At 37.5% G+C, this 14,611-nt stretch overlaps 1 protein-coding gene across 18 annotated transcripts in view; it reads right to left on the minus strand.

The window, feature by feature from the left end:
* The window catches only part of MYO3A (myosin IIIA), a 136,019-nt gene that overhangs the window by 104,233 nt on the left and 17,175 nt on the right, over window positions 1–14,611 (minus strand). For all 18 annotated transcript variants that reach the window (XR_012633202.1, XR_012633201.1, XR_012633203.1 and 15 more), the window contains 2 exons: window positions 12,885–13,067; window positions 8,462–8,596 (listed from right to left, as the gene is read on the minus strand). Coding sequence is in view for 15 of the 18 variants with exons in the window: in XM_074900113.1 (XP_074756214.1) it covers window positions 8,462–8,596; window positions 12,885–13,052 (303 nt within the window). In the remaining 3 variants the exon portion in view is untranslated. The remainder of the gene's footprint in view (window positions 1–8,461; window positions 8,597–12,884; window positions 13,068–14,611) is intronic.

A 14,611-nucleotide genomic window follows, 5' to 3' on the forward strand; every position in this document is an offset into this window, starting at 1 on the left:
AGTGACAACGCCATTAACTGAGAAAGGAAAGAGATCAAGCTAATGGAGAGAATACTGCCAGCTGTCAGGACTTACATGGCTCTGGAAAGCTCAGCAATAGACAAAGACAGAACTACCTGCCTCACTCAGAGCTTTTCTTCTCCATGCCCAGCCTGCTTTGACACAACCAGCACTCTGAAGCTGTAGTCTATGCCTGGATGCAAAAAAGGAGCAGTATCTTGTGAAGAGTCTTGTTATGTTGCCCATGTGGAGGTGACAGCACATTCTCACTGCAAGAACCATACCCATCCCCAGCCCCATACATGGTACAGGGCTCCTTACTCTTTTAGACTGGGATATGGGACTGAGGTGAAAACATTGCATCCCTAGTCAAGGAAGATTATCTAGATCAACAGATGTTTTAAAAATACCAATCAACTTACCTAGCACACAGAATTTATCAGTCCTCCTACAGAGCTCATAAAATCAAAATTAATGAGTTGGAAGTAAATACATTGTCACCTACTGAAAGACGAGATGAGTGTAAAACCTGTCTTGGTTGTTTGGGGGGTTGGGGCACAGGGAAGAGGGAGGTGTTTGGTTTGGCGTTTGGTTTTTTTTAAGTTTGTCTCTTTCCACATTTTACATCACCCAGTCTTCCAGCTCTCAAACAGTTGAAGCTCCACTCCTGTTAAGCCACACAACAGCGCAGAAATATTTGGATGACAGACCTCTGCCCTCCTTTGTGTGGACATAGGAAAGGGATCTGAATTTTGTAATACATAAATGTGATTGTCCTGATCTTACAAGTTCATGGGATGCTTCTGGCTATTTTAGCATCAGTTTTTAAAAAATATCAATACCTAGATCTTACACTGGACTATGGTTGCTCTTCTTTTGTAGAAACCACACTATCAGTATCTCAACTGCCCAGCTGGAAAAAAAAAAATATAATCTCCCTTCCCCAAAGCAACTGGACCTGCTGAGACTGATACTCCTCTAGATGCATAACTATAACTTCACAAACAGGACACTACATTACAGAGCAGAGGATTTTTTTTATTTAGAAAAAAAAAAAAAGAAAAAAGGATATACTTCAGTGAATTACACCATATACTAGAATTACATGAAATGTCAAAAAAACAACATGATCAGAAAGTCTTGCAGTAGGTTAGTGAAGGATCTCAAACTATTAGCCACAAGATTCAGGCATTAATTATACTCATTTTTCTCTGGCACATATGTAAATTGTGCTGTCACTGTTCATTTATGAATCTGTGAGGAAAATTTATACATATTTCATGAACTCTAGGGCTCTCTCTGTGACCACAGTTAGCATTTGTAAATATCTGGAAGCATCTGATTTGCTAAACTTCTCTCTCCAAACACCAAATACAACAGTGCAACAGCACAGCACACTCACGCCAGGCCAGATGTAGCAGTGCAGATGTATTGTTTGGCTTTCTTGATTTTACCCAGGAGCTAGTGCAACACCTTCTTCTCTTGACCTTGGTGAGTTCTTATCCCTAACCAGCCACCTCTGACCATGCCACTCTTCTCTTGAACCCTCACACCAGGTGCCCCTTGTCCGTCACATCAGATATGAGGTAGTTGCTTTTAATTGTCAGGACCTGTAGCAGCCCTAATACCTTTCCTCAGGCAACAATAGATCTGCACCTATCCTTGATCAAGTGCTGGCATCCATCACCAGCTACCTGTTGACATAACACGTTCCTTTCTACTTTGATGGAGCAGCCAAGACAAACAGAAAACCACATCACCATCCTCCTTCAAATCCTCTCAGTAACTCTCCTGTGCTGCAATGCTGACAAATGCTTGCAGCTGCTTGAGATTACAACTGACTTCTGCTATCCCCTTGCTTCTCCATTTCCGAATCCATTTGTTCTGTTCGGCTTAAAGCTTTGATATAGGCTCCCTGCTACAGAGGCCCACTTTTCAGGTTGGAAAGGAGTAACTGATGCTCTACATGTTGTGCTGAGCTCTCCATCTCTGGGCAAATTCAAGAACAGTAATTCTTCTAAAGGATCTGTACAGAACTGGAAAGGACTTGTATCAGGGGATCTCAGCTTGTTACACACTCAGTATATGTAAGCAACTCCCCAGACAATTGCAACTGCCCTTATAATTGGTATTTGAGTGGGAACTACACTGGTTTTCTACCCTGTGCTTATCACAGTCTGTCAGACAGGTTCTCTCACAGTTCTTATCCTGTTGCAAGCATTCTGGATACACATGCAAGCATTCCTAGCCCTCACAAGCCTCTAGAAGTAATCTAGCATAGCAGCAATGGACTGCCATTATGCTGGTACAGCAGGTTGGCAGTTTGGTATCCTGGTACTTTTTTCCACATAGGGCTACACTGTCCTCACTCAGATTAAATGGAATCCATACTATGGGTTTGTATGTTGTTTATGCTTGTGAAAAGACGACCAGGTGAACTGAAGCACTACAATTTTCTCTGTTCTAGTTTAATTCAAAAACTCCTGAGAGCTTCTGTTTACTGGGTTTAATGGTTTTGTTCTTTCTGGAAAAAGCAACATAAATAGAAGCATCCCAATGATTTAAAAAGATACTTAGTTATTTGTAGATTTAAAGTTTTTCCTCTTGATGTTAGCTATAAAAGATCGAAGTTAAGTAACAAATTTTAATCACTTCAGGCAAATTTTAAATTAGCAAACAGCTGCCAACTGGATCACAACAATCCTTCATGATAATCTTTCTGTAATTCCTTTGAATTACCAGTGTCTGGTCAGCAGGTTCAATTAACATCAAGAAACATCCAGAAGATTGAACTCAAAGTATACTGCCTTGCCTGCAACAATGTAGAACGGTAGTACTAGTTACTGATTTATTTAATGCATTTATTTTCTGACATTTTAAGGTTGAAGGAATGGAAAATGTTAACATGCCACTTCTCTAGAGAAGCAGGTTCAAAGGACAAGCTATTCTACACATTCACATGATTTCTCTGATGAAGATTACACTAGAACAAGAAAAGGTTCTACATGAGAACACAGACGAATCAGGTTCATTTTAGTCCGGACTGTGCATAGCCAGCGCTGGTACAGATTGCACTAGCTACTCAAATATTGTTTGTGAAGGTACTTTTTAAGTGGTCAGAAAACAGAGCTTTCAGTCCACTGCAAATTGTAACATATTCCTCCTTTTCAAATGAACATGATTCTAAATTTCTTACCACACACTGAAAAATATTTTGATTTGGAAATGTCTTCATAATGTTGAAAACATTATATTCTAGTATGTGGAATATTACGTGTAGTAGTAAGTATATAATAATGACACAAAAAATAAAATTGCATGCTCTAGAAGAAGACTGTACAGCATGACAGCATCATCATCAGGTTTACTGTGCCCCTAAATGGATACTAAATAGAACAGTCTGAGGCATCCTTAATGCAACAATCATGGTTGCTAGAGAGCATGAGGGAAATGGACTGCAAAAATTGGACTGACTCTTCCTAAACGTCATCTTCTAGTGCCACCACAGAAGACTGAATGCTATGCTACATGGACTATTAGTCTAACTCAGAAGGGCATTGCAGATGTTCTTCAAATGTTCACGTACACACTAGAAAAACCAACACACCTAAAAAGAATGCTTTTACAGTCTTACTGACATTCAGCACAAAGCAGTTTATTTCTATAACTTCCTGGTGATTCTCTCCACCTCTCCAGAAACGGAAATAGACCTCTCAAAAACGGAGAGTTTTCTACAAAACGCTTTGATATTATGAAACTGTATTTTTAGGTGGGAAGTCACTCCATCCAAACTTTTTTTCATTGCCAACCTAAGTTTTAACTGATGAAAACAAAATCTTTAATTTTTTTTACTGTAAAAATAATGGATGTTCCCTCTATTTCCTAAGCATAAAAATATATTGAGAATGATAAAATACACTAGCTTACATGACTCACAAACACCAGTCCATTTCAAATATGGCATGCATAACTATGTGTCATTTGAAAATGGACCGAGATGCTTCTTGAAGTTCTATCTGATCTGTGTAGGAAATCAACTATAGAAATATGTTGCATTATGATTCCCAGTCTGTGGCTTACAGTAGCAAGTAAAAGGTACACAAGACGTACCATCTACCTTGCGGTGGTATTTTCAGCCTTCATTCAGTCTTGACTAGGTTGTTCTTTGCACCAGATCTCAGACAAGGGCTGTGCCACTTTTTCTCCTCATCTGCCCCTGACTTACATGTTCACCTGTAGGGCCTGATACAATTTACCTCTCTGCTCTATCTTCCATGAGCAGATTTCCAACTACCTCAGATCTATTCCCTTCTGAGCTAACATCCAGAGCAGAAAGAAATAGGCTATAGCACATTCTGCCTTAGCTGTTTCAACATGCTGATGTCTGCTGATGTTAAACTGCTAAGCTGATTCATCCCAAGTGTAATACTCAAGTGGTTTCTTTTCAACACAAACTCAATAGGCCAATTTCTTCTGCCTGCATCTCTGGACACACGTGGCAAGAATCCTCCTTCCAGCAATATTCTTTATTATAAACATAATTAGAACAGCATCTACACAGGGGCTGACGTTCAGCCTAAGTGCAGCCTACTGAGAGAAGGGCATTTCTGAACGGAGAGTCAAGAGTACTGTTACTCCATACAGATGTATTCCTCTTTCACATTAATTCATGTAGGTGGTTTCCTTAAAAATGCTGAATTGAGAAAGTTAGGTTACTTTGTTACCAAAAAATTGTAATGATGCTAAAAGCTCTCATCTTTAATTAATTTTCCTTTAGTTTTTAATTATTTGTTAAAATTTATATTCTATACTAGTCTCTGGTTTAGGTCCTTATGGGTTAAGATGAATATAACATCGTAGCTTTACACTTCTACAATACTATACTTGTGTCACACGCAGAACTGTTATGCAGAAAGTTTGTTTATTTTTCCAGGTAATCATTATACATGTTTTTTAACTTATTAGATCTATATCAAAATACGAGATTGACTATGTAGCTCTTGATACTTTATTATATCAAAAAAGTATTTGTTTATTTTAACAGGAAAAAAAAAAAAATAGCTCCTACTCTCTTAGAAGCATATTTCCAGCTCACAGCACTGTAACTTCAAAATGCTTTACAAGATCAGTTAGGTAGTCTGCACATTAGCACAGAGATACACAACAAAGAAAAATAAATCCAAGTTCAGCAGAAAATGAGGAATTTCACTTCAAGTTGGTAAAAAGATTTCTATAAAGGCACATGCTATTAGGCAATTATTAAGTGAAGATATTCGGAAGAAGTGTCATGTTTACCCAAGGATTATTCTGTAACAGATCATTTCCATCATTCTGAAGCAACTGGTTTTGGCTTCTAAAGGCCAAGAAACTGTCAGATGACCCACACCAATAGGTCAGCTCCAAATTCCATTTAGTTGTAGGTAAATATTTCTTGATAGTCATCTGGTTTAATGATTTCTGGTCAGAGGACAATGCCTTCAACTTGGCCTGTGAACATCCAGTGCCTCAACTGCTGAGGCACTTAGTGATCAGCAAATCCAAGTGTCAATTTTAGTTAAAAATGAAATGTCCAACTACCTTGTCCAAGAATTTGAGAGTACAGGTTCAAATCATATAAGAATAGATACATTTTGGAAAACAGAGATGGAAGGTGGAGCAGAATATTTCACACCAAGACTGCAATAATCTCATCATAAACCCATCCAACGTCTTTTTTAGTATTCAGAATGGGTGGTAACTTATGAGGTCTGACAATTTTATGATAATTCAAGTATTCAGGACTAAAATCTCTCAAGAACCCTTTATAATATTTTAGGATAGCCTTTTTAAGTACTTGGTCAGTTTTGGCCTCAAAACTATACCTCAGCCACTTACCTTAACCTAGTTCAAACCTGATTAGCCTCTTTTCCCCAAACCCCAAACACGATCAAGTGTATTGCAAAACAGCTACCAAAAACTATGGGATTCATCAAAAATCATGACACTGCATATACTAAAAAAGGTGTGAGAATTGAACAGTACAATTCATAAAACCAGTGTTAAAGACTGAATTAGGAGAAAAGAAACCTGGCAACAATCTTTCTTTCCAGACTAGCTTGCTGTTGATACGTTGTATGGGACATGTCTTAAACAGCTGAGGATTTTTTTCCTCTAGGAAAAAGTTATTTAATTGCATCTAAATACATAGATTCAGATTCAAACACTCCACAGAGTAATTCTGTTGGTAAGCTACAGTGGTGGATCTAAGTTCATTACTAAATTCTGAGTTTTGTCATCTATCAAAACTCATTCCTAGTGGAATTTCAGAAACTTACCCTCCAAAACCTCCAGCACACAGATTCCGTCACAGAACAAACACAAAAGCAGAGCAGAGCAACAAGCTCTGCTTTCAATGCCCCACTGCTCCTGTAAACTCTTCCTGGCAGCTGCAGCTTTGCAGGAATCCAGAATACTACAGTGCACAATTCTCTACTTTTCCTCCTTGACATCATTTTGCATTCAGATACTATGGAAGCTGCTTCAGATTATGCAAACTGCAGTGGTCTACACTATCCCTTCAGTCTTTGGGAACATATCTACAGGCTACGTGCTGACTGCAAAAGGTCCATCTTGGTTTCAGAGGATCACACAGAATTTGCAGGGATTAGTTGATAAGGGCGTTTTTTGAGCCACAGAGATGAGAAAGATCTCCTTGGCATCAAATTTTGCAAATCTAAATTTCAAGACTGGATTCCCCTCTTCAGGGGAAGCAACAGTTCTAAAGTGAAAATGCTCTCTTATGATAAAACAAATTTAAAAAAACCCCAAAGCAATGGAAACAGATGTCTCTGTAAGCTAAAGTATGGACTAATCACCACCTTTATGAATTTAGACACCAATATATTGTCAAAATAAACCCCAACAAAACACAACTGAGATGAAGAAGATATCTTAATTCTTGTGAACTGTAGGACACCTAAATAGCTACTATGAAAAACAAACTACAACGGCCTGGTAAAGCTGCATACAAACAGCTTTAAGGTGACACTTAAGCAGAGGAATCTGTTCCACAACAGTTTTCTCTCACAGACACTTTTATTAAAAGAAAAGCTTCACCAAAGTCACCATTGGAATTTATTTCTCTACTCATGCATATCTATGTGTACACACACCAACTGAAATCCACTGCATTCATGGATCTACATGTGCGGTGACAGAAAGCATCCAAGACTATTCCACATGCTCCATACTAGCACTTGCATGTGTACAGCTGGGCATGCAAAGAGTAAATATAAAACTTGTACTCCAGATGCAAGTTTGTGTTTTTCACATTAAAAAAGTAAATTTGTGTGAAATACAAAAGTTAAAACATAAACAGACTGTTTTCTCACAGTCTGTTCCATCCTGGCTGTTTGGCATCCATCCTTTACAGGCCAGAAGTTCCACAGATGGAGTTGCAAATGCCCAGCAGACACTACAGAAGCTAGATTTTCAAAGATGCTCACTGCACAAAGAGCTGACGTCTTTTCATGTCAGCCTAACCTAATAATTTATTTCAGTTTCTGATGGAAACGATTCTTAAAAACACCTTCCCAATGCAAGTCAGAAGAATTTGGAAAAGATTTTAGAACTTAAGCATTTTTTAGAGCTTGCTTCCAGGATTATATACCAGTGTATCACGGTGGTATTTGGCAGGAGATTTGTAATCATTTAACTGACAAATCATAAAATACAACCAATTTTTCATTTTCAACCTTATCAAACACTGATCAGACATCAGCAAGAGCCTTCATTTTTAGGAAAGGCACACTATTCCTGTCTAACATTCCTCTTCATTTTCCTCTGGGGAGAGAAGGAAGTTTTTGCAGGTTATAGTGAATCTATGAAAACAATAACAATCAAGCTCTTTGCTCCTAGATTAATCAAAACTAAATACCAAAACACACAAATTATAGGCGGTGTCTTGCTCTGACTCCATTTGAAGAAATCCTGCTGCTTTCAACAGTATTTGGACAGTAACCTATTTTTATTGGCTTATTTATCTATTTATCCATTTACTTGTACAAAAAAAGCAATTCAATTAATTAAATGCTATCATTTCATTTGGAAAAAAAAAAATTCATCATAGTTGTTTCTTTACTGTTATACCATATCTTAGTCATATATAAAGAAATGCTACCAGAGGAAGATTCCCATGACAAGCCAAAGAAAGATCTTGGGTAGAAAATCCTACGAAGTCTTATTAGAATTTATACCCTAATTCTGAAGGCACAGCACTATTAGTATAATATCAAAATAAGAATGCTGAACTCAGAGCAGATCATTAATTCAGAACACTGAAAAGACTAACAACAGCATTTATCACTTCACATGCAACCACTCTAAAGAAAAACATCAAATTACTTGCATCTCATTCACTGAGTTTATACTCAACATAGGAATGTCAACTGGAAGAAAACTCTTGTTTTTCTGAATTATTTACCTCAAGAACTAGCCAAAGCTGGTCTCCATTTTTCACATCTTTCTTATAGTACATGCCGTAGAATTTGACTACATTGGGATGATCAGAAAGAGCTTTCAAAATGTTGTATTCTGCTTCAATTTCTTCATCAATATCCTAGTGTCACAAATGAGAAATACATAACAGTTAATAAGTAAATAGTGATAGCCATTTAAAAAACCCAACACAGCATTTTCTGGCTATTCAAATGTAGTTTGAAATAATGTAAAATAAAAAAAAAAAAAACAGAACATGAATGTACCTTTTGCAGGGCTACAAAGTTGGTTCTTACTCAATACAAATCAGTCATCTGGGTTTTTTTTACTTGGTCTTTATCAATTTGAACTAATGAACATACTGGGTATGACAGAGCAGCCCTCAGGAGAATGGGGAGGGAGCATTTCAAGGCAAAGTCACTACAAGCCACAAATGGGTGGATTGCACCGGTGCAGATGCCTCAGGAAGTCATGTTACTTCTCTTGTCTCAAGGGTGTCTCCAACTAGAGATGGTGCAGCTGGAACAACCTCTCTCTACCCTTCTGTGCACAAACAAATATGACTGCAGCCACATCTTACTAATTTATCATCCCACTTTCTAGAATCATCTGGGAATTTTTCTCATTTTCTGCTATCATAGGAATTGGTGACATCCATGATCTCTCCAGGTTCTCCTACTGAACTACAGGAGTTGTGGATTTCGTCAGTCTTCCGTTACAGACTTTAGGTGTCTTACACAGCAGGGGAAATTCATTTGGAGATGAGAGATGAGGACAAGTTTTGCCAACACATGCACCAGGAGCTGTGCAAGCCCTGCCAGACCAAACATGGATGCTAGCAACAGTGGGCACTGGATGACTCATGTAACCCCCCTCCACCTATGTACTGGAATTGCTCATTGAGGGGGCACTATCAGACTGTGTTTCAGCCATGCTGAGAAAATATTCAATCCATCCTGGCCACAGGTGAAGGCAGAAGAGCTGCAGTCATTTCCCCGCATTGTTTATATCTCAAAAAAATGTTAACATACTTGTTTCTAGATTTAAAATATTTTAAATACAATTTACACTCACCCAGAAAGAAATAGAAATGAAAAATCGATTCTAGAGGAAGGCTATCTCTGAACTCCACTATCCATATGAATGCATTTCACATCAATGAAAAGTACCTACTCAGTGCTGAATACTTGTCTCACCACTGCCAAATGGAAGCGACCATGACAGAGAAAAGGGATGCTTTGTATTCCCAATGAGTGACACTCCTCCTCATTTTTTTCACCACCAAAGACATCTGTCCCTAAGAGCACTTCACTCACTTGTTTCTTACACACGTCTCTCCAATGCTAAATCCAACTCAAGTTTCTCATATTAGACTTTTATCTTGAGACCAGCTTGACTGGTCTCAAAGAATTTTGCCCATCACCAGTATTTTCAGGAATTGGGCCATTAAACTTTCATACTGAGATTACAAGAACAAGTCTTCTCACAGGAAGGGTTTTAGAGATTTTTTTGTTGTTGTTGTTGGAGTAGCTGAAAAACAGCAGAAATTTTCTTTCATAAAAAGGAAGAACTCTGACTTAATTTTCCTGTAAGCACAACACAGTATACAGCCAATAAAAGAAGTGCAAGGAAGGAAGAAAGAATGAACCAAGGCACTGAAAGTGGCAGAGGAAGGAAAAGGAAAGAGTGGAAAATAAGAAGGGATGAAGAGATAAAATATATCTGGCAAAAACAAAAGGACAGATCATAAAGAAAAAAAAAAAAAAAAACCACCACAAAAACCCCCAAAGAGTCAAAAGCAAAAAAACTACACGAGACATACAATAGCCCTGGCTGCCTTGGGGAAACTGGAAAAGAATTAGCCCACTGTTCTACTGGGATTTAATAGAGGTTTCTGTCTCCTGAGGAGTACTCATATTTTGTGAGGTTTTTTACTATTATAAGGAGAAATTAAAAGAGAGAGAATGAAATTAACAGAATATTAATTCTGAGCATACTAGAAAGAAAAATTTTCCTCTGCATTTTACAAAGGAAGAGAACTTGAAATATTTGGTTGAATTTAACATATTTACCTGCATAAGAGTACCTCTTTTAAAAGGTAGAGGGAATATTTTCATGTGAATTTAGACACAAGATAATTTGGCTAAGAGCCCTAAAGTACAATGGCATTTACTTATAGCCCTGAGGACAAGACTAAGAACATTCTCAGTTCCATCTTCATATAATCTCATTTCAACACCTCCACTTTCCTGTTTCAGTTTCAAAAAGCTGAGCTGTTATTCAACACAAAGAATCTGAGAGCTCTAAAGGATTAAACATAAAATGCTTATTCCAGTCTCGGCATCACCCATGATAATTTAGTTTCCCTGTTTAATTTAGAAATATGAGTTAAACCAAGTGACATAAAAACACATTTCTGCTTTTTTCAGTCTATCAAGTGGCACAATTCTGAAACCTTCTTCAAAGAAAAAAATTGTAAAATTTAAAGAATACAGAAAGTATCTTTCTTCATTGCAATGGCTCCCTCTGCAGCCATTAATAATATTTTCAGTTTAAACCAAAAGAACTAGTTTATTGCTTTCACCCTATTTCTAATATAGAATTGCCATTTTAACAGTAACATGGAGGTACAGCAGCTGCTCCAGACATCCTGTAAAGAGGAGGGGAAAAAGAAGAATAGTATTCTTAGAGTAAAAGGAAAATATATTCAGGTAAAAGATTCAAATCTTGAAGTGTGATGTTGAATGCATTACTGACTTCATTTTTTCATTAAAATGAGGAATCTGTTTTCATCAGTTATGTTTTCCCTTCTTCAATTTCTTGTGTTGCCTCTCTATCCACCATACTTCTTGTCCTCTTTACATTCTACATACCCTTATCTCCTACTTAGTTTCTTTCCTCTAGCATCAGCTTTACTACCTCTTCTTTCTTCATCATCCTTTATTCTTTTCCTTCAACCTCCAAATTGTACACAACATGGTACACATTCCCTGATGCCTCCAGTAATCCCTATCATAGCCAGTCGCCACTTAAGAATCGTCCCTGAATACTTGCAAAAGAGATGAAAGCAGAAGCATTTCCTGTTATACAGGCATTTAGACAAACATCAAATGCAAGAAAGTCCTGCTTACTTATTGTAAGCACAAGAATCTTGTTTACACAAAGCAACAGAGTCAAAAATAGAGTTTCCAATGCATTTGAATTCATCAAGATGCTTATCACTTGGCTGCAGATCACATTTACTTTGGGAGAGGTATGTGATATTGAATTGAGATGAGCCTCCTTTTGTTGCTTCGAAAGCATGCTGAAATAAAAAGCAGATCAACAAGAAACACAGCAAACAATGCAAGATGCTACATTTTCACAACCACATTTCATGGATTTAGGGGCCATGGGATTGTAATTTGACACTGTGTGATATGCAGGGGTAGACAGAACCCTGTGTGGCTGCAGCTCCAGATGTGCAGCATTTCCCATGGCATGGCATGCTCTTCCCTTCCTGGCCAGCTCTCATGCAATGGAGGCACATGCCTCACAACCCTATACTGGGAGTGCAAAAGATGAGCTAAAAGGGGCCACTTGAAACAGGAACAGCTACTTGTCCATGTTTTGTTAGTTACTGTTCTCAAGAAAAATCCCAAGACATGTGCAGCACCACTGAAGTTAACTGGGTATGCCTTTACAAACCAGACTAACGTTCTTCCTTACTCTTTGAAGATTAATCTTCCACCCAACAAATGTCAGTTATTGAGAACAGAAAGCATACTCAACAACATAGTAATTCCACCTCCCAGTCACCGGGTCCTTTGTGTGTAGGAGCTATTGCCTTTGTATTTTCCATTTGAAAAGATTGATCCCTTTGTGATATCTACATATTTTGGCATATTCTGAAAATGCAAAACCAACAATAACAATAAAAATAAAGTATGCTATTTTATTTTTAAAGTACGTGTCATAGCATGCAACTCAGCTAAAAGCATGGACTCAAAATAGATGCTTGAAGGTACATCTAAAGCACTTAAAAGTACATAATATTTTTATTTTTACATACTAGCCAGTAAGATAAAAGGAAAGGGAACAACGATAAAAATAGAAGTGGCTAGGACTCCTGGTACTGAAAAAGAAAATAACCAGCTCTGCTTCTGAAAGTAAAAGATAAACAAGGGGGAACCAAAAGTAAAAGTAAAAAAGTTTAGGTATACCTCTGACTTCTACCATATGCAACCACTTCCAAGATCACTTATGATACGAAAAATGCATGGATAACTAGCCTGATACTTAACAGGCTGAAGCAGTTTATTCCACTATCACTTCTAATGCAAATGAACTATCAAAAAAAAAAAGAAAAAAGACTACATAAATTCACTTACAATTAAATAAGCACAAACCAAATAATTTAAGTAGCTTACATGAACGGGATCCAAAATTTTGACTGCTGCTTTGCTGCCATTTTTCTTATTTAGCACCTTGAAAACTTTTCCATATGTTCCTTTGCCAATAGTCTCAATTATTTCCCAGGTATCTGAAGGATCAGGAAAGCTATCAAATATTATTGTTTTTCCAGTCAACGGAAGCATCTCAAATGATGGCTCCTAGGAAAAAAAGATTCCAACATTCACTCAACAAATGGTTAATAGCAATTGGTTTCCTACAAATGCAAAGAGAAATACAGATTCCAGTCTCAAACACTAGAAATGTTTTTGCATGTAGTGTGAATGCACTGAAAGCATAATGAACAAGAAATGCTGCACTTAATACAGGTGTGTGCAGTCAGCACAATATCAAATGAAAGGAAATTCAAATAATAATTTCACCTAATTTTGCTATTTCAGACTTGAGTGAAGTCAGCACAAACTACCTCGCACTTCAATGAAATGGTAATATCACTCGGGGATTTTCTGAGGGGCAGAGGAACAGGAGTCAAGTTCCTAAAATCCAAAAGAATTTGGCTCCATTGCCAAGAATCAGGCAAGAAAAGAAAAACACCCCCACAATACATGTTAAATGGTAGCATTCCAACTTTTACAGCAAAGAGTTTTATAATACTATTCTTACCGTTTGAATTTTTATACCAACCTCATAAGGCCAAGCAGATCAAAGTAGCAGGTCTTTTCACAATATTACAGTTTTCAGACAGCCAAGCATTCAGAGTCATGGAAAATGTGTTTACTGATGTGCATTCATTAACAACTGTTTTGCATATGATGGAATTGTATCTATCACTGACAAGGTTACACCTATGCCATGGTCAGTGACAGATACAATTCACTTATACATGCCTTCATAGTGACTAACTATCCAGCAGCTACAGTGGTAACAACAAAGCACACACTCCCCAGAAAAACAACAACAAAAGAGAAACCCCACTTTTACCCACTGTTAAGAACAGCCAAGAACTCAGTAGCAATGTGTTAAAAATTACATTCTCATATTATTAATTGTAGAGACAAGGACGAAAAAGAGAAGGGGCAGGAAACAGGACAGACTCAAGCCCTTACTAAGCAAGCCAGCTACTGAGTGCTTAAGTCCATTCTGAGCACAATATATCGTAAATGAGCCAGGTTTGGATAGTCATTTGCATATACCCATTTTTAAAATTTTTAGATAGTACTTTCTAAAGTATATTTAAATTAAATTTATATTTATTCTTGTATTTGTTTATGTCACTAGCACAAATCTACAAACATAAAGCATTTTATAATGTATTACGCCAGTGACAGAAATTGGATCATGATACCATAGTAGTTTTTTTGATAATGAAGAAAATGGCTTTGATTTCAGTTTCATCCATGGCTTCCAGCATACGAGCCATACTTTCTTTCTTTATCTGCTTATTCATATAACCATGTATATCCACTACACATACAGTATGTATACCCACTAGAAGCAACTGAAATCACAGAATCATAGAATGGGTTGGGTTGGAAAAGACCTTAAAGGTCATCTAGTTCCAACCCCCACTACACCTTCCACTAGACCAGGTTGCTCAAAGCCCCATCCAGCCTGGCCTTGAACACTTCCAGGGAGGGGGCAGCCACAACTTCTCCAAGTAACCTCCTCCAGTGTCTCACCACCCTCACAAGACAGAATTTCTTCCTTCTATCTAATGTAAATCTACCCTCTTTCAGTTTAAAAC

Source organism: Athene noctua, chromosome 2 (assembly GCF_965140245.1).
Source record: "Athene noctua chromosome 2, bAthNoc1.hap1.1, whole genome shotgun sequence".
Lineage (NCBI taxonomy): Eukaryota > Metazoa > Chordata > Aves > Strigiformes > Strigidae > Athene > Athene noctua.